Source organism: Ananas comosus, linkage group 23 (genome assembly GCF_001540865.1).
Source record: "Ananas comosus cultivar F153 linkage group 23, ASM154086v1, whole genome shotgun sequence".
Classification (NCBI taxonomy): Eukaryota; Viridiplantae; Streptophyta; class Magnoliopsida; order Poales; family Bromeliaceae; genus Ananas; species Ananas comosus.
In genome coordinates this window covers 1,108,871-1,128,462 of record NC_033643.1, presented here as the reverse complement: position 1 = coordinate 1,128,462, position 19,592 = coordinate 1,108,871, and the positions used below count along the sequence as shown (strand labels likewise).

The following is a 19,592-nucleotide window of genomic DNA, read 5'->3' as shown; positions in this document are numbered from 1 at the left end:
CCTAGTGTTCATTTATGGGCACATCAAGTTCCATATAGTTCCCATCATATAATAGTCAAAACCTCCGGTTACTTTGGTATTGTTTGTTAATTGGGAGTTGTTGCTTTATTATCATTTTTTATATGTTTTAATTTTGGCGGATTAGATTGCATAGAATTGACCTCTGAACTGTTCACTTAGGGGTTGTTTGATTCTTCAAAACAAATCTCACAAAATAGTTTTCTGATTGAAAAAATATTTTTACCTCTATTTAGTTTCCAGCAAAAATTTTCTAGGAAAAGTTTGTGACAAAGTCTCCTTTTTGTTTTCTGAATTTTTTATCCCAAAAAACAAAAACTATGAAAAGAACATTTTCCATAATTCTTTTTCTGAAAAATAATTTTTCATGATTTCTTGAGAAACCAAACACCTCCTTAGAGGCTGTTTGGGTACTTGGAAAAGTATGAAAAAAAAATTTTAAAAATAGTTTTTCATAAAAAGTTAGTTTTTCAGTTTTTCGTTCCTTTAGTTCTAAAGAAAAAAAGCTTTTATTAAAGAAAATTCATATTTTATGAAAACTAGTGTTTTTACTTTTCTAAAAAAATTCAAAAACCGAAAATGCTAATTTTTCCTGAAATATACAAAAAAGATTTAAAAAATGCTTGTTTTCTTTCAAACCAAATGGACGAAAAATTAAAAAAAGATTTTCCAAAAAAATTTTCTTTCCATACTTTTCTGAGGAACTAAACAGCTCTAATTAGTGGTTGTGTTAAGGTGCGAAGCACTGTACATATTGAGAACACGCGCGCGCGCGCGCACACACACGCATATATAAATATATAAGAGGAGTAATTCCCTTGGCTAAATTTTAAAGAAAATAGGCTCTAGCATGAAGAAAATATTGGCATTTGAATTTCTATACAACACCAAGAATACATGAAAGAAATGAGAGAACACAATATCCTTAGATATTGTAGTTCACTTTATCCTTTATTACATTGGCGGGAGAGAACAACATCACAAGCATTTAAGCTTTGTAGTAATTCATCACAAGACCCTTATTAAATTCTCCTGAATCCACAGAATCTAGAATATATCATATCAAGTATCATATCCTTATCAAATTTTATTTTCATAATAAAGATCACGGTAACACCGAGTACTATCAAAAATATTATGCTCCAATATTACCCTCTTTTGGTGATTCTTCTTTTCCACATGCCTTGCAAACAAATGCAAAGAGTGACTTGAATAAAGAACTAAAAATTTTTGCTTTTATTTCCCCTCTCTTTGGTATATGTCCCCTGTTGCCCCTGGAATGAGTTTTAGCTCTCTCAGCCATTGTCTTAATCTTTGATTTATCTTTCAAGTGAGTCAAATTTTCAACCTCAGGGGAGGAGGAGGATTATTTGCACCTGTCAATTGAAGAATCAAAAGATAGATTTGTAAGATTACAAGGTGGCAGGTGAAAAATAGCTAAGGAACTAAAAGATATGGAGAGCCATTTGTACATTTTCTTTTTTTTTGCTGTGAAAACATAGGGTGATTATCAATGCTTATTAGTCTTGATATAGTCAATGAAGCAATAAGCTGGTTCTTTTACTCGCAGAATATTTAACAGCGCTATGCGCAACGCATAACTCTGAAATTGTAAGGAGTAACTCTGTACTAAGGGCCTGCATAAATATTTTATAAGAAGGATCATAAAGCAAAGGAATTTAAGCTAAGTGGCAAGTGTGGCCTTGCTTCTGCTTCTACCTTCAGCATCAGTTGCCTCTGTTAGGGTGCGTGACAAAGATCAAAACTCGTGACTTTTGCTCCGGTGTGAAGTAAATACTTCTACTAGTGCATGCGACAAAGCCAACTCTGAAACTTCTGCAGTTGTGTGAAGTGAAAATGAGACTCCAAGCCTTAAAAGCAAGAGCTCTAATTTGATGCTGTTGATTCTGCCACAGAAAAAAGTGTTAGCGCCAGAGTATCTTAATCTATTATTTCTCTATATAGGAGTGTTTAGATACTTCGTTAAGTTGCACTACACCCTACAGTAGAGCTAGGCATGATCTAATTAAGAATTTAATGCGGATTAATAAGAGATAGTGTCACCTCAGAGTAGGATGAAGGGAGAGCTTGGAACACAGGACAAAGCACGATTGGAACGAAGCGAATGTTTTAGTTCAGAGAATCGCAGTTCCTAGTAACTATTTATACTAGCATCACCAGTTTTCAAGTTTGTTGCCTACACTCTATTGCAGTTTAACCTTTCAGTGGAGCCCACCATCTTATGTTTCTGCCGACAATGGCATGGCCCCTGTAAAGAACAGCCAAATGGACCATAGAATAACATGACAAAACATGTCTCCCACTGCTGCTAAAGTTAAAGGCATCTTTAATCTTCAAATGGGAAAGAAAATAGGATACAAAGTTGACCATGGCCAAATTCTCCTCTTTTTGATTGTGTGTTACTTGTTGAACTTACCAATCATAAACATCCAACATACATTATTATCTTTTGTTGAATTGAAAGTCCAATTATTGCCATTGAAAGAGCTTTTCCTTCTTTAGGGAATAGACATAGAAATAGTTCTGACAAAGACTATTGAACCCACTATCTCACAGAACTAAGGGGATTGAGCGTAGCTTGGTTTAACAAATTACATGATTGTAAAAGAAAATTATGAAACAATCTTGTTTTTTATTACTAGATGCAATAATTTGCTGTACTATGTGCCTAGTTCACTTTTTTTTTTTTGGCATAGACAAAGTAAGATGAGTCTGAACATAACTAACAAAGTGATGAGAGAATAGTAAAAGGCAACATGGAATCCCAATAAAGGCTTATGGCATGTCCTCTGTTAAAATCGTTATGACCATCCCTACGTTGTATCCTATCAAATCGATCTAATAGATAATATGATATCAGATCTAGTTCTAAACTTCAATAGTTCCAAGCATAAACATTTTCGTCTGTTTCTTTCGTTACCTCTCCTGTCACTATCACCGAGAGCAGAAATATTGAAACTATATATCTCGAATTGTTTCCTACCAGATTGATGTAATGTGTACTTGTTCGTTAGTCTCCTCTAATCTTGTAAATGAACAGGTCAAAACTAAAAAGGAAAAAGCAACAGAATCTGCCAGCTTAGTTCTGATTTGCAAAGATTGTGCTTTTGAAAAGTAAACCATTTGCTGTGCTTTAAACAAAAAACTAAAGTAAAAATCAAGCCAAAACAGATCCTGAGTTAAGAGAACATTACAGTTCATATAGCATTTAGCATCCGTGCAAGAATTAGAAGACTTTGACCTGAAAAGAAGTCAACTTCAACTCCTGGGGTTTGACCAACGACACCGGCCAAGGTTTGGTCGCAGCGATCGCCAATTTATCTTTTTCTTTTTGTTAAAAAAAAAGAAAAGAAAAAGATGAGAGGGTTTTATTTTCGCAAGTAACAGCGTAAAAGCTTGCATCAGATACTATTCTGTTGAGTTTGGAATGCTCTTAAACTGCTTTTAATCCCCACATTAACCTTTCACATCTAGTCTTTGGGTACACACATTGATGTATATATATTCTATTATTACTTTTAATCTACACAAATTCTAATAAAATAATTTTCGGAGTTGGACTGGGACTGAAACGGTAACTAATCGAGTGATTGATATTGAAATCTACATCATCGGTCCTTTGATTTCGTACTATCGATTCAGATGCAGATTGATCAGATTCAGATGTGAAACAACTGAAACTTAATACAAACTGATATACATGAGGGAAATTTTTGGATACTACTAGTGTTAAATTTGTTGAAATGATAAATTTTACATAAATAGATTTGTGAATAACAATAATAATACCTTTAAATTCGCATTGAATGGAGCCCCAAGTATCCTGAGACCATTTCAATTTCCAACAATTTTCCTCAAAAAGAAACCCCCAAAAAAAAAAAGAAAAAAAAAGGGACACCTCAAATCTCACGTGACAACTCACACGTGGCAAGTAACAGGTCTCGGACGTACGCCAAGCACGATAGTAAGACGAAGGAGCGTCTAGGTACATTACACTAGTAATCCTTGACCTTTTAGTATATTTCATCTTAGTCCATAAAGTTATAACATATCTTATTGTTTTTAAATATATTTGTGCATCAAACGCTCTAATCTATCTCATCTAGTGGACGTGTGGTGTTGGAATGTGTAATTAAATTAAATATAGGCAAATAGTTTTTTTCTCTAAAAATAAATAGAATAATAAGTAAACTTAAAAAACTGTCAAAATTTTGGGTCTAACTAAAGCTTTGGGAAAACTTCAAAAACCTTTCATGTGGTTTCACACTTTTTCATTTTAGTACCCTGTGGTTTAAAGTTTATCAAGTTAGTACCCTGTGGTTTCTCACTTTATCATTTTAGTACCCTGTGGTTTAAAGTGTATCAAGTTAGTACCCTGTGGTTTTGCACTTTATCACTTTAGTACCCTGTGGTTTTGCACTTTATCACTTTAGTACCCTGTGGTTTCATACTTTATCACTTTAGTATCCTGTGATTTAAAAAACCACAGGGTACTAACTTGATACAAATTAAAACTACAGGGTACTAAAGTGATAAAGTACAAAACCACTGGGTACTAACTTGATACACTTTAAACCACAGGGTACTAAAGTGATAAAGTGAGAAACCACATGGTACTAACTTGATACATTTTAAACCACAGGGTACTAAAGTGAAAAAAATTGAAACCACAAGGGGGGTTTTTGAAGTTTTCCCTAAAGCTTTTGAGGACCAAACTGCAATAAATTTAAAAGGTCGAGGACGCGGACAATTTAAACTCTCTTTTTTTTTTTCTTTTTTTCTTCTTTTTTTTTTTTTTTTTTTTTTCCATTCGAGCGCGGTGAAAAGGAGAGAGATAGTAGAGAGAGAAGAGGCTCAGTTTCCATTTCGATCTTCTCCTCCGAAGCTTTGGGGGGGCGACATGGACGACTACGCGAGGGAGATGATGGATCTCAAAACCCTAATCACTCGAACCCTCGAGAAGAAGGGCGTTCTCGCGAAGATTAGGGTAAGAATCTCTACCCCCTTATTTTTACTTCTCCTTTTAGTGAATTGGGGCTTTGGATCTTCTCCGATCTGTTCTCTGATCGACTAGTCATTTTCGATCTTGTCATAAATCGACGTTTATCCCCGTCTCTGATGGTTTGAGCTGTCGATGCTTTCGTAGTTAACGATTTGTAGGGTTTTGGACGACTATATTTTGCGATCGAGCAAAATCGGTGCATCGGGGAGAGCGTTATGGTGAAATTTTGCATCTGGAGCGTGTAACGCTGGGGATCTAGTGAAGCTTGTTTGATGAGTCTTTTGAACTTGTTTTGATTTTAGAATTGGAACGAAAAAAGCTGTGTAGGATTTTGCTGCTGAAAACAGTATGATCCGTACAAAATCTAGTTTAGTATTAAGTTTTACCTAGTTTAGTTTTACATTTTACCAGCAATCAGGATACCGAGTAGCGCAGGTATTTTAGATGATGATCCTTCAAGTTTCAACTAGCCACCTAGACTAATTATTGTATAAACATAAAGAAATGAATTGTTTGGATAGTTCAATCTTTTTTGTGCTTATCTATGTCGGTAGGCTGAACTTAGAGCGAGTGTGTTTGAGGCCATAGAAGAAGAAGATCAGGTTCAAGAAAATGAAGATAATGTTCCTCCTGCATTGCTTGGTAGCTGCAATGATCGTGCAAAGCAGCTGCATGCTTCTCCTTCAGGTCTCTCTTTTCTTCTTCACCAGCTTGATGAATGATGAATAATTTGTCATTTTTTGTCTAATATAATGCATCAATTAGATCTTATTTTCAGACATTTAGCAACAACTAGCTGTTCTTAGTACAGAAAGAAAAGTATTTATGCTTCAGCTGAATTAATATGCCTCCGTCGCTTGTAATTCACAAATGTCGTATCTACTGAAGGTTAGCTGTTGTTTAACAGTAAGCTGAGCCGAGCTTTGTGTAGTTGGTGCTTGTAGCATATGTTGCCTTGATTGCAAAATGTAATGTTTAATCCCTGGGATTTTCCTTACTGTCACTATGTATTAGATGAAAACATTGTTTTGGACACATTAGGTTGAACTGGAACTTTTTTTTTTTCTTGGTAGAATTTTCTCCCATTTTGGGATATTACCTCATAAGGATATGGTGATGCCGATGTTTGTGGGCTTATTAGTCCCATTAAAACGATCTCTACATAATTTATTTGGCCTTTGTTTTCTCCCATGCTAAGTTGCTGAATCTTTTTTTGGCTTATAGGAAGGCTGTTGACAGCACTAATTTGTGAGTATTTGGAGTGGGCCCAGCTAGGACATACGCTCAAAGTTTATCTTCCTGAGTGTAACTTGGTAATCCTGTAATCTTGCATTTTGTGATTCTTCAGTCTTATAAAGTACGACTTTGTCCGGACTAAGATCATGACTTCCTTTTATTTCTTTCCCCATATTTGTGATTCAGCCGAAGGATTTCTGGAAAGATGAGCTAAGGGATTTTAGTAGCAAAAATGGAAATGACATGAGCAGGAATGAAGAAAGTGGTCCGATGCTTCTTGATGTTCTTGAAGGATATTTAAAATATGAGGTTCAGCACTGCACTCCTTACTGTTTTAGTTCATTTATTATGAGGGTTGTGATAGAAACTTGGAAGTTGGTAAATTGTCTATTTCTTTGGTATATGTAGCTCATCACGAGAAGTTGCTGAGCATATTTCTCATTAGCGGTGCATTTCTAGTTCATTATGTATTTCGTTGGCATATACTGGATTTCTATTTGATGCGGTAATATTAAACATAATAGTCACATAATGAATTTTTACCTATCATCTAATAGTATTCAATTGTACTGTAGATAGATGATTTTATTACTATGTCTTTATTCTGTGATCTTGTTATTTCTGCTCATACTTGCCCTGCGCTTGCTCTTTTTTGAAATGTCTGTCTTCTTTTAATTCTTAAAATGTCTTTTCTTAAGCTCTATGGAACTACTTTGAGTGCTCTATGCCTAATGAAGTGCTTCGTCTTCTCTGTATCTTTCTCTTTTCGTCCAGATTTGCTTCATCCAGAGTTACAAATAAAATGTACATAACTTGGTCATTCCTCTTTTAGTTTGTAGTTGTTATCTTAGTTCACAATTTTTTTTAAGCAGAATCTATCTCAAACAATGTTAGCTGGAAGGAGAATACCTAATCCGGAGTCTGAGTCAGTATCGAATATGGAATCTAGGAATGCTAGGCGGCCATCATCTTCATCTGGTGTTGGGGGGTTGCCTCCTTTAGGAAGGTAAATTTCAAATTCTAGCGGTGATGATCATAGCAAATGTTATGATAATTTTTTTTTTTTTTCCCTGATATTCTTTTACTCTTATTGGATTTACTAGGACGGTCCCAGTTTCACAGCCATCTGGTGAGCGATTTATAATTATATCTTTATGATGGTAGTTTCCTGTTTATATGTGGCTCTTCTATAAATAACTTTTTCGCATTTAGATCGAAGATTTGGCCCTTCCATTCCTAATATCCGGATCAATGAGTACAACAGGAGATATGATGCTGATGAGATTACTGAAGATGTGATTCGAGCCTCGAATGCTTTAGAAAACATTCACTTGGACAGAAAAGGACGGAACTTAACCTCATCTCGGAGGTAAACCTGCATGCTCCACCGTGCATACCGCGATCTTGGTTTTCTCTCTCCCCTGTTCTAATCTTTTCCGTCTTGGTAAAATGAAGAGTTGAAACTTCATCCATGCTGTGTTATCGTATCCATGCTGGTGGTAACCTGCCTCTGCCTTCCTAGGAAAAACCCTAAAACCATTATGAGTTTGTGATAATATACCAAAGGAAAACCCTAGGCTCACCAAATTTGGAGCACCTAGAATGACATCACTCTTTACCAAAAATGTACTTCATGGATGGATTGTGGAATGCTCGAACTCTTTCTTTTTAAAGTATGAGGTGGTGGCTTGTGTAGGCAAGCTGGTGATGGTTTACTTCTTGCTGTTTTATCCTCATTTTATGTGTAGCATATTAGAAAATATATTGATCAATATTTGAGCGACATTATGTTGTGTTGTTGGTTGATCTTGGTGCTCTCCTTCATTAGTATGTTTGGAGACATAGTGGTATGTTGTTATCGTATATCTGCACCTCCAAGCTGATTTGTGCTTCTATTAGATGTGAAATTTGTAATTTAAGCACTTAGATGGGTTATATGAAAATTGATAAGAGCTCGTTATGTCGTTTTTTGTTCTTTAAAGCCAATGTTGTATGCAAATTGGACATCGGTTTAAAGTTTTGTAAAGAACAATATTACGAGCTATACTACATGTGTACCCAAGGTTAGATGTATATCTTAAACTTAATTTTTTAAAGATTCACCTTTTTTCTTTAATCTTATTAACTGGGCTTTTTTTGCAAATAGTCCCCTGATAAATTTTATTTGCAAAAATAGCTCCGTCTAAAAATTATTTGCAAAAATGGCCCTACTCCTGCCACGCCAGCGCCACGTCAGCGCCACGCGGGCAGGGCGGGCTCAGGTGTTTTAGTTGAACACGGTGAATCATTCACCGTGTTCAATACAAAATTTTTGTATTGGACACGGTGAATGGTTCACCGTGTCCAATACAAATACCCCAACAATAACTAAGTTGGAGGTATTTGTATTAGACACGGTGAACTATTCACCGTGTCTAATTATTTGTATTGGACACGGTGAATGATTCACCGTGTCCAATACAAATATTTCGATCTTAACTATTTTGTATTGGACACGGTGTCCAATACAAAAATTTTGTATTGAACACGGTGAATGGTTCACCGTGTTCAACTTAACCATCTGGCCCGGTCCCGCCCGTGTGGCGCTGACGTGGCGCTTGCGTGGCGAGACCAGGGCCATTTTTGCAAATAAATTTTTGACAGGGCCAATTTTAAAAAAAAAATTTGTAAGGGGGCTATTTACAAAAAAAGCCCTTATTAACTTCTTACGTTTTTCTCTAAAATTTATTTGAATTTATTAACCCTAGAATAAGGTATATGATTTGTACAAATATAGGTGGACAACTAGTACTTTTATTTTTTTTAAATATACGCCACTGCACAAATTATATGGTGCTTTGGCCGTACGTTAAAAAATTATGACGAACAATTCCCGTTTCTCTGCCTCTCTATATGTTTGAATCAAAAACAACCTCAGATATGAAATTGTGGAAATATTCTACTTCAATCAAAGCTATGCAATAAAGTCCATCGTTTTGGCCTTTATCTGTTAATTATATTTACTTAGATCAAACAATAAAATTGTTTCTCTAAAGGCATTACACAGAAACTGCTTGAGCGTAGAAAACCAATTAACCATGAAATAAAAGAAAGGAAAGGAACCAAATTTAAACCAAAAAAAAAAAGGAAAAATGAATAAATAAGGCGCACGGTTGACCTCTTACAACTGGAGCCGCCGTTGTTCAACCCTGTATAACCACTGACAAAATATATCAGATTGGACGAAGAATGACAGATCTGGAAAAATGATGTACTTGAACAATTACCATATATACACTATTGCAACATCTCTTGGTGCCCATTCATATCTTTATCGGGCATTAAGCTGATCTGCCTCTCATTGTTTCCATTACTAAGTTCCTTGCCATTTGTAGAGTCGGAAGGACTGCTAGGTTTGTCCTGAATCAAGTGAGATACAATTCGAATTTAAAAGAGAGAATCAATAATACAGTTAGTGCAATTAGAATAATAGAAGCATAAGCAGAATAGAGTGCCGATGAATCTCATTATCCATAATGAATCAGGATGGAGATGACGCAAAATATGAAGGGAAAATTGGTATACAGCACCAACCTTCTTGTTCTCGCGCCAGCCAAATCCAAATGGTTTGGAGAGCAAACTTATTTTTCTGGGTGTGATATCCTGATATGACTCTTGATTTGTTTGTGTAGATGGACTAGGCGAGGTAGGAGTTCTAACCATCAGCAAAGAGAGAGAGAGAGAGAGAGAGAGAGAGAGTTGAGCTAGAATACTCTCAAAAGCACTAAGAGGTTGGTATTTTTGAGTTTTTAACTCTTGGATGGAGAAATGTAAGGTTGGGATGATGGTGGTAGGTGATGGTAGATGGAATAGTCTTTAATCCAAGGGCTATTAGTAATCAAAGAGTAGATCCAAGGGCTTGAAATCTAAAAGCACCAAGGGTGTAATACTTCTAAAAGTATTCTAGCTCAACTCTCTCTCTATATATATAGGCTGGGGCTACTATACTCATATGAGTATAGAGCCCTTTGTACTCATAAGTTTTCGACCGTTCAGATGAAAAAAATGTGCGGCTAGGATGAAAGTGGTTACGGTTAGGTTGATAGTGGGCCCCCCTAGGGTTGAGTGAGTGGTTGGTTGAATAGTATAATCAACAGGTGAAAATGATTAAAGGGTAGATCTCGGCCAAAAATTTATGAGTAAAATAGGCAGTTTTCGACCATTCAGATGAAAAAATGTGCAGTTAGGATAAAAGTGGTTACGGTTAGGTTGATAGTGGGCCCCCCTAGGGTTGAGTGGGTGGTTGGTTGAATAGTATAATCAACGGGTGAAAATGATTAAAGGGTAGATCTCGGCCAAAAATTTATAAGTAAATTAGGCTCTATACTCATAAAAGTATAGTAGCCGGACTCTATATATATATATATATATATATATATATAGAATTATGCACTATCTATCAATAGTTACCCAAGCCGCTTGTACTATTTGAGTTTTCGACGCGTTGGATGAAAAAGATTGAGATTAGGATGATGAGTGGTCCCCGTTAAATTGATATGTGCACCTAGCCTCCGTTTGGTTGGGTTAAAACAAAGTAGGCATTCCAAGGGGATAGAAGTTAAGTCAGGGTTAAAAGTAGGGGTTAAAGTTTCTTTTGTGTTCGTTGGGGTTGGAGTTACGTCTAGAATACATAAAAACATAGTGTTTGGTTTGGAGTAGGTGGGATAAGAGAAGATAATCGATTGATAAAGAAGCATAATGGTTGGTTGAGTAGGGTGTGATAAAGAAAGATAGTAGGTTATTAGTAATGGAAAAAAGTGTTTGGTTGGAGTTTGGTGGGGTTAGGTGGGGTTAGCTAACGCAGGATAATTTACATTGTGAGGTGGGGTTAGGTGGGGTTACTAAACGCCCAACCTATTTTTTGGAGGTGTTTTGCGGAGCTAAAATGGGGGTAAGGGGTTATTCCACCCTGTTGAACGCCCACCAAACAAGGCTAGGGTTGAAGTGGGTGGTTTGGTTTAATAGTATAATCTAGACGAGGTGGGATAATGATCAAATGGGTAGATCAACGGTAGAAAACTCAATAGTACGAAGGGCTTGGTACTATGATAATATAGAGTCGGACTCTATATATATATATATTATATATATATATATTATATTGAGTCCACCTATGGTGCTTGTAAAAGGCCACAAGCACTTGGTGGCTTGTAAGTTTTTTAGCCGGTTATCTACTCACTCGGTATTCAAAAATTAGAGTTATATATTGAACCGAACGGCAGCCCGCTCAAACCCTAGTGGGCCCACATCATCCTACCGTAGAATCTCTTAATCCAATGTGCATGCAAAATCTACAAACACCAATAACTTGGTAGCTTTTAAAAAGCATAGGAGCTCAATTATATATATATAATATAGAAGACGTTGAGCTAGAATAACTCTCTGATAGTAAACGGGCGTTTTACTATCGAGTTGTTTTCGATGATAGAGCTTCCAAATTGAGCTGTGATCGGCTCCGTTGGACATGACTATACCACTTGAAGTGTTTAGATAATAAATTCAATTTTTTGACATCTATTGCCTAATGATCAAGGTTTCAAAAATTTGTAAATTTTAATGGTGGATAGAGACGTTTTCCTCAGTTTAACTGTGTGTAAAGACTATCCAAACTCAAATTGAATTTTTGTAGACAAATTTTTTTAAACTATTTAAACAAATCTATACTCGCTTACTCTTTATTAGCAAGACTCCTATCATCATTTTTTTAGAAAAAATATTATTTTCGCCGATTCATTTTTTGTTCACTAGATGATAAAAGAACAATATCAAAAGTCGTGAATTTGATATTATAGGTAGTTTAAATGGTTTAGATCATATTTTAACTGAGGCCGATCGTCATTTTGGAAGCTTCACTAATCAATCGGAAAACAAACTCATAGTCAAACGCCCCGTTTACTATGACGAGTATTCTAGCCTCAATCTCTAATATTATATATATTATATATATATATATATATATATATATATATATATATAGGCTGGAATACTATCAATAGCACCAAGCTATTGGTGCTATTAGGTTTCGGCCCTTAGATAAAGGGATGTATGGTTAGAATGATATGGGTCCTTTAGAATTGAGTAAGTTGTTAGTTAAATAGTATAATCTAACGGATGAAAATAGTCAAAGGGTTAATCAAATGACAGAAAACTCTATAGCACCATACATTTATATGTCAGGGCTACTATACTCTTATAAGTATAGGCCTTTTTGTACTCACAAGTTTTTAGCCGTTGGATAAAAGGATGTGCGATTAGGATGATAGTGGTACCTGAAACTTGAGTGTGTGGTTGGTTGAATAGTATGATCTAACGGGTGGAAATGATCAATGGAGTGGATCTAATGGCCGAAAACTTATGAGTACAAAAGGAGTTATACTCATAAGAGTATAGTAGCCGAACTCATATGGGCTATACGTAGAGTAGGTCTTGTGTGCTATTAAGAACATGGAAGCCTCCATACTCCTAAGCCATTTTCGATAATAGCGCTTTCGAATTGACGATCGGCTTCTTTAGACTTGATCTAGCATATTTGAAGTACCTAGAAAATAAATTTTGTGATTTTTCAATATCATTTACCTAGTGATTGGAAGAATTCAAAATCAACAATTTTTAATAGTTGATGTGTGCTATTTGCAAGTTTAACGGTGCAGAAGTATTCAAATCAGATAAAATTTTCATAGAAAATGTTTTATACTATCTACAATAAGATTAATATCTCTAATCGAAAATTTTAGTATTATATCATAACTTTTTGTGAAATTTTATCGTTAATTTTGAGTCCTTTCAATCACTAACTAAATGATATCGAAAAACCGTAAAATTTATTTTCTAGGTACCTCAAACATACTAGATCAAGTCTAATGGAGCCGATCATCGATTCGGAAGCTCCATCATCGAAAACGACTTAGGAGCACAAAGACCTCCGTGCTCCTAATAGCACACAAGACCTACTCTCTCTCTCTCTCTCTATATATATATATATATATTTATATTTATCTTTGATTACCGCGGAGAAGAAGATGAATGCTGCTGTAATTTGAGTTGGCTAGCCTGGTACTGTAATGTGGCCTCCAACATTGTTTCCGCCATAACTGCCCTATTCTCCATTTGTGCAAGTAAAGCCATAGCCTCTTCATATTTTTCCTGCATATAACTAGTAAGAATGGGTAAATACATACAGAGCAAACAACAGACTAAACAAGCACGTATGTTTAAATATGTTGTTGTGAAAGTATATACATAAAGTCGAAAGCAGTGTCTCTCCCACCCCCAATAGACAAGGCCTATATACTAGCTAAAGTATATGTGAATATAAAATAGACATTTAGTATATAAATGTGAAGCCTACATTCTAAACTTCTGAAAAATTGCATTACAGAATCCACACCTATCACCACCTCATTTTACCTAGTATGGCCACAAAGAACCTATTTATTTTAACACAAGCAAGACCATATGGTAGGTAACACAAAGAATGAAGAATAAATAAGGACTAGAATAAACCTGAACTGCATGGGTGGCACATTTCTGAGCAGCAGCATCTTGCTCAGCAACTCTGCGAGCATCTTCCGTCACCTTCTGTTCTTGTTCTACTCGCATTAAGACCTTCAAATTAAATTCAGTATTAGCTGTACATTATTATAATATAAAGGTAGTAAACAGTAACGGCACAAGATCTACCAAAAGAATAGTTTATGAAAGGAAAAAACTAGAGTAGGATTGAACCTGTAGCACGGCACGTTCTTGCTCGTTCTTGTCTGCTAGTGCCCTATGCAGCTCCGATACCTCTTGCTCCAACCGCTCAACCTATCAACAAGCAATAAAGCAAGCAGTAAGTATTTAATATGAAACTGTAAACTTGATCTGCAGCCAGCACACATGCATGATACAAAAAAGGAACAATTCACCATGCAGGGCAATCAAAACATATCGTGGGGGGGGGGGTGCGAATTCCATGGATAGTCTCTGTTGTTTTACAGAGTGCGACTTAGTCCCTGAACTTTTCATTTAAATGATTTAGTCCCTAAACTTTCCCGTATATAGCAGTTGTTTCCCTGGCCCTTTTCTTGTGAAATGGCCTTGCCTTCTCAATTGACTTAATATTGGTGATGGATTGGGTACTTCAGTGAACAGATATCAGGTATTTTAGGCAGTCTGGAATGCAATACATCAAAAAGTTGGGGGACTAAATATTTAACTTAAAGTACCGGTATAAGTCACAACATAACGAAAGTATGGAGGACTTGTCTTTTACTCCAAAATACAAAGCCGCACAGGAAATCACTAAATTGATAATGTTTCAAATTAAATTGCCCAGTTGTGCACACTAAGGTAACATGAACCACCTTTGCACTTAATTGGCGCCTGTTATCTTGTTTAACCATCTCCATCAATGCTGTCTCTAGCTCCTCGGCTCTAAAGGGAAAAAGTAAAATTTAATAAACAAATGGAACTAGATTTTATTTACAGAAGAAGCTGCTTAATCTCACAATTAAACTGGAAAATCAACTGTGGTCTCAAAGACAAACCTGACAACAGCTGATCTTTTCTCCTCCAGCAGCTTGCACAATTCAACCTTCAACCACATCACCTGCTTAAAAAGTAGGGCATTAAGAACAATTCTAAACAAGTGGCAGTTCGGCCTACAAAAATAACACATACAAATATAGCACCTAGCAAGTACATCACACTGATTCTTTGCTTCTAATTTACTTACAATATCCATAATTGAATTTTGACTCTCACTTCTAACCTCTATGATATTACAAAATCAATACACAGAAGACTGCTTAAGAGTGTTATAATCAGAATAATAACCCTAATTCAGTCAAATTGTAGTGCTTATTACATTTCTTTGAGTACAACTTTTATAATTTTTCAGCTGGGTAAAGTATTCCATATGCAACAGTTGTAGAAAGCTAAGAATAAGGGGATAGAAAATTTAAAAGTTCATCTACTTTATAGCCATATTGGCAAAGTTGTATTTCATTAAGATTCACTACTATTTATTCATCAGAACAATAATTCATGAAAGGATCCTGAGGAGGCAATAAAGCAAGTTACCTGTTCGTTGAGATCAGGCAAATCCAACTCACAATCACCCTTAAGGCTACAAAGCATTTCATCAATATTTTCTGAATCACTCAATTGTTCCTTCAAATTTGCTTTTGATACAAGTAGTTGAGGATCATGTTTGAAGCTATACAGCTTCGATGCAAGGCCTTTTGAATCCTTCCAAACCCTAAGACCTCTTGCCCTTTCCTCCATTGCAGCTATAACAGATGGTCTATGCTTATTCCTTAACTCTTGCAGTTTCGTTTCATTTACTGCTTGATATCCCATGCAAGCTGTCAAGACTAGCTGGCTACTGTCGAAAGTAGAGCTAGTTAATGACTGCAATAGAGTAACTGCATCTCCGGCATCTTTTGTAGTCACAATTGCAGGACCTATGAATCGATATGTAAAGGGGAAATTCTTCATACATTTTGTATAAGAATAGAACACAAATTAGAATGGTTATTTCTGTAAGGGCAAAATGCACGACGGGTTCCCAATCTTTTAATTACTATTGGATCCCTAACCTTTGCATTTAGTTGCTACCTTATCTGTTTTGTTGAATTTCTCGGTTAAATTGGATGAAAATATCCACGTAATCGCCACATGAGAATCCACAATTCAGCTACATGGTAGACAGATGACAACTATGTGATGCTTTTTTTTTCCTTTTCCTGAATCTGACAGCAGAACTTAGCCAAAATGGTCAGATTGCAATAAATACAAAGATAGGTACCTAATTGCAACAAGGCCACAGTGGAATTATGCTAAAAGGTTGAGGACCATTGTGCAATTTACCCAAGCTTTCTCAGTAATTATAAGTGAAATTAAAACCCATGGAACCTACCATATAACTCCATTAAAGCAAGTGCCGTTCGGAAGAGCATCACACGATTTCCATCATACAAAAGCACATCCCATACACGAAGAACTGGATATTAAAACAATGAGATGTCTAATGAATTCCATATGCCAATATAAAAAAAACATAATAATCAAGGAATTCAATTTCTCATAAGCTTCTAAGAGGATTACTCGTATATTGTAATACAATAACTGACCACTTTCCCATGGAAGCATATTCATGAATATGGAAAGGAACCAAGGTCCTGCAACCCATGCGATTTGCACTCCTAAGTAATCCAGGTGATTTACTACATAAAAGAAAAAGATTAAAAAAAACCTCACGAAGATAACAACATGACAAAGATGTATTGAAGTAGTAATATTAAGATAGAATGTCAATCTGCAGATACCTAGTTTTTGGAATCTTTCACGAACTAAATCTTCTAGAACAAGTTGATCCACCTGAAAAAAAGAGCACCAACAAGTTAGGAGACAAACATAAGTTAGCTCAATATACTTTGCTCGTAAATACCTGGCATTCAATCATTTCCTCAGAGAAATAGCCATCAAAATAGTCATCAATGATACCTGTTAAAGTCCTATATTATCATGAATTAGAAATAGTGCTTCTAGTGGAGTGTAGAATGTTAAATAAATAATTCAGTAATATTTACAAGCCATCTAGTCATTCTTCACACTTGTGATACAGTGAAACAAATAAATTAGGAGGTTTATGTCAACCTACCAAAATGCATTCTCCTCGGGCATAAGCAGCAGAAATAAAGCAGCAAAGAAATTCATTGCCTGTAGCACACATGTCAAAGTATTATAAGCGGGATTACATTAGCACTGAACAGCAAATTCACGTGTTCTGTTATTTGAATAGTACAGTATTACAGCCAACTACTCGGTAAAAACATAACAAACTCTACACATATGTAACAAGAATGACTTCAATGACTTGGAAGGAGAAATTGATAACCACCAAAAGTGAAACATGTGAGGAACATTGTAAAAAGAAAAAATTATGTCCAAAAGTACCTGGCAATACCCAACAGATGGGTTATGCCGAGCATACGCTGTAAGCAACCTTCTCAAAGCATTTCTCCCATCCTCATCTAAAGCAGGATGTCCTGGAAATGTTCTAGGCAAATCCTGTAAAGAGAAAAAGGGGGAAAAAAAATCCAACATATGTCAAGTTTCAACAATGGTCATTATTTTAGTTAAACAAGCTTTGGCTACATAAAAATAATAATAATAATAATAATAATAATAATAATAATAATCATGTTTTGCTTTCAAATTGACACAGAAATTGACCTTCTCTATCTGCCCTTTCCATTTCTCAGATGCGACTCCATTACACGCTTTTGTTTCATCATTAGTCACATCTGAAGCAAAAGCATCAATATTTCTGATATCTTCTCCGTTACCTTCTTGGGCAAGCATACACTCATAGTATCCTTCCACCCTACGAGCTCGAACACCCACAAAGGCTTGCCACAACTATTGTCGCAAACACAAAGATCGATGCCTAAGTAACCAAAACAAAACCCAGAATTGGATATCAATAGCAATAACTAGTACTGATTGCACCTCTCCTCTAAAAGCCATCGGAAGTCCACCTCGGACCAGATTTTCCACCTCTTCCTTCCAGGGGTTGAAGACGTCTTCGCTTGCGCCATTAGCCAGACTTGAATTGAACTCTGCATTGCCGCCGCCATCACTCGAGGGCAAATCTTGAACTGTGTCATTTTTCTCCACATCATAAAACTCATCGTCCGATTCCTCCGTGGGCTCGGCCTCCTCGATCGATTGAAGATGGGTTCCATTCCCCACTACGTCCAGCACATTGTCCGAGAAATCTTTCTTTTTCTTCACTCGAAGGCTCATCGTCTGCTCTATGTAACCAAGAGAAGGCCTAATTTGAGCCCATATTTGTATTTTATGTACTCTAGCCTCCTTCGCCGCTGTCTCCCTCTGCACTCCATTCTCCTCTTTGCTGTTAATCTTATTGACTTCATTATGATTACAATCTTCCCCTATTAATCCCCCTTCCTTCGAAGGTGGCGCAATTTTACCTTCAAGTACAAGAGAGTTATCTGGGTGTAGCTGCCGCGCAAACTCGGCTTGACGATCCAGAAAGCTCTTCCATCTATCCGATCTCTCCTCCTCTTCCTCCTATAATTATAATAATAATAGGATGAATGATCAAAAGAAAAGAGGACTGAATAGAGACTCGAATTTGATCCCGTAAACAAATGAGCGGGAAAAAATGCAGGTTACCTTGTAGATGTTCGCATACTCGCGGTATCTCTGCAAGTGTTGAGGGCGCACCGCGAACCCGTAAGCATCCCTAATCACATCTCACAACATCAAAAAAAAGAAACACGAAGCAATAACTGAATTAAAACTCATAAAATTAACTAGATATCAGGATTTGAACTAAATGTTCCAATATATAGGTTTTAATCCAGCTTCAGGATTTCTAATCCACTAAGCTGGAGCAAAGATGAACCACAAACAGCCACACAACCCTAGAACTACGAAAATCCCACGTTTACCTTGATTCAACTGCCATAGAAATCGAGATCTATCAAAACCTCCTAACGCGAACGCGATCGTTATCGGAGCTTAAACCCTAGAATCCCGATCGGGGATCTAGAGTTTCTCTTTTTCCAAACCCCAAAACAGCTCTATCCTAGAGGAGACGAAGATCCGATCGCGAAAAACAACCGAGATCGCGAGCTACATTGCACGAATCAAAGTAGAGCGAGAAAAAAAACAAAAATAAAAGCTACAAATTTCGAAATGTAATTCAAACAAAAGGAAAGCGCGAGACGACGCCGGAGATCACGGATAAGGTGGTGGGGAGGATAAGATAATCCGCGGAATAGGGCGGAGGCGAATAAGAATGAGATGTTCCGGGGAGTGTAGAGCAGTCAACGGTCAACGCACCTCTTGAGCTCGAAGGTGGTGAGAGGAGGGGGCGTGCTCTTCGTCCTCGCCCGCATCTTCGCGCGCCGGCTCCGTTATTCCGGGGAGAATAAGATTATTCCGGCTCTTATCCCTCGCGCTATTCCGTCCCCGGTGGTCGCTATTCTCGCAACACGTGTGTGTAGTGCAGTGGAGAGCAGAGAGTGTGAGTCCGAGCGGTGGAGTGGAATAAGTGAGTGCGGTCCATAAGTGCATTGGAGTCGGTGGGTGATTTATTCGTGATAATAATTGCTAATAATTAGGAGAAGTTGCGGGTCTTATCACTGACTCTTGATTACGTCGGACCTGTTAGAAAAACGCAATTAAAATCTTAACTCATTTTGAATGAATTTTAAATGGAATAGTATGCTAGTCCATTTAAATCAATAATTTTATTTCT

At 36.6% G+C, this 19,592-nt stretch overlaps 2 protein-coding genes and 1 long non-coding RNA gene across 7 annotated transcripts; 1 reads left to right on the top strand and 2 right to left on the bottom strand.

The window, feature by feature from the left end:
• On the bottom strand, positions 916-2,277 carry LOC109728416. The gene is made up of 3 exons (XR_002220967.1): positions 2,083-2,277; positions 1,738-1,925; positions 916-1,394 (listed from the first exon to the last, which is right to left on the bottom strand). It is a non-coding gene; the product is annotated as an uncharacterized LOC109728416 (long non-coding RNA).
• On the top strand, positions 4,838-8,241 carry LOC109728353 (protein TONNEAU 1a-like). Its single transcript, XM_020258741.1, has 8 exons — positions 4,838-5,026; positions 5,596-5,728; positions 6,266-6,354; positions 6,464-6,586; positions 7,150-7,283; positions 7,381-7,406; positions 7,490-7,646; positions 7,733-8,241. Exons 1-8 carry the CDS (start codon positions 4,940-4,942, stop codon positions 7,797-7,799), a joined length of 816 nt encoding a protein of 271 aa, XP_020114330.1. The 5' UTR covers positions 4,838-4,939; the 3' UTR covers positions 7,800-8,241.
• LOC109728252 (TBC1 domain family member 9B-like) lies at positions 9,196-19,378 on the bottom strand. 5 transcript variants are annotated; one of them, XM_020258623.1, is made up of 19 exons: positions 19,175-19,376; positions 18,503-18,572; positions 17,813-18,397; positions 17,537-17,722; positions 17,258-17,371; positions 16,962-17,020; positions 16,749-16,815; positions 16,627-16,678; positions 16,432-16,524; positions 16,218-16,301; positions 15,380-15,762; positions 14,845-14,906; positions 14,662-14,731; positions 14,042-14,122; positions 13,820-13,921; positions 13,323-13,459; positions 9,851-9,971; positions 9,544-9,676; positions 9,196-9,465 (listed from the first exon to the last, which is right to left on the bottom strand). In XM_020258623.1, exons 1-18 carry the CDS (start codon positions 19,228-19,230, stop codon positions 9,554-9,556), a joined length of 2,445 nt encoding a protein of 814 aa, XP_020114212.1. In that variant the 5' UTR covers positions 19,231-19,376; the 3' UTR covers positions 9,196-9,465; positions 9,544-9,553. The 5 variants fall into 5 exon arrangements, with proteins under 5 accessions (XP_020114212.1, XP_020114210.1, XP_020114208.1 ...); XM_020258621.1 differs by having other exon boundaries at positions 9,196-9,476; positions 16,432-16,678; positions 19,175-19,377; XM_020258619.1 differs by having other exon boundaries at positions 16,432-16,678; positions 19,175-19,377.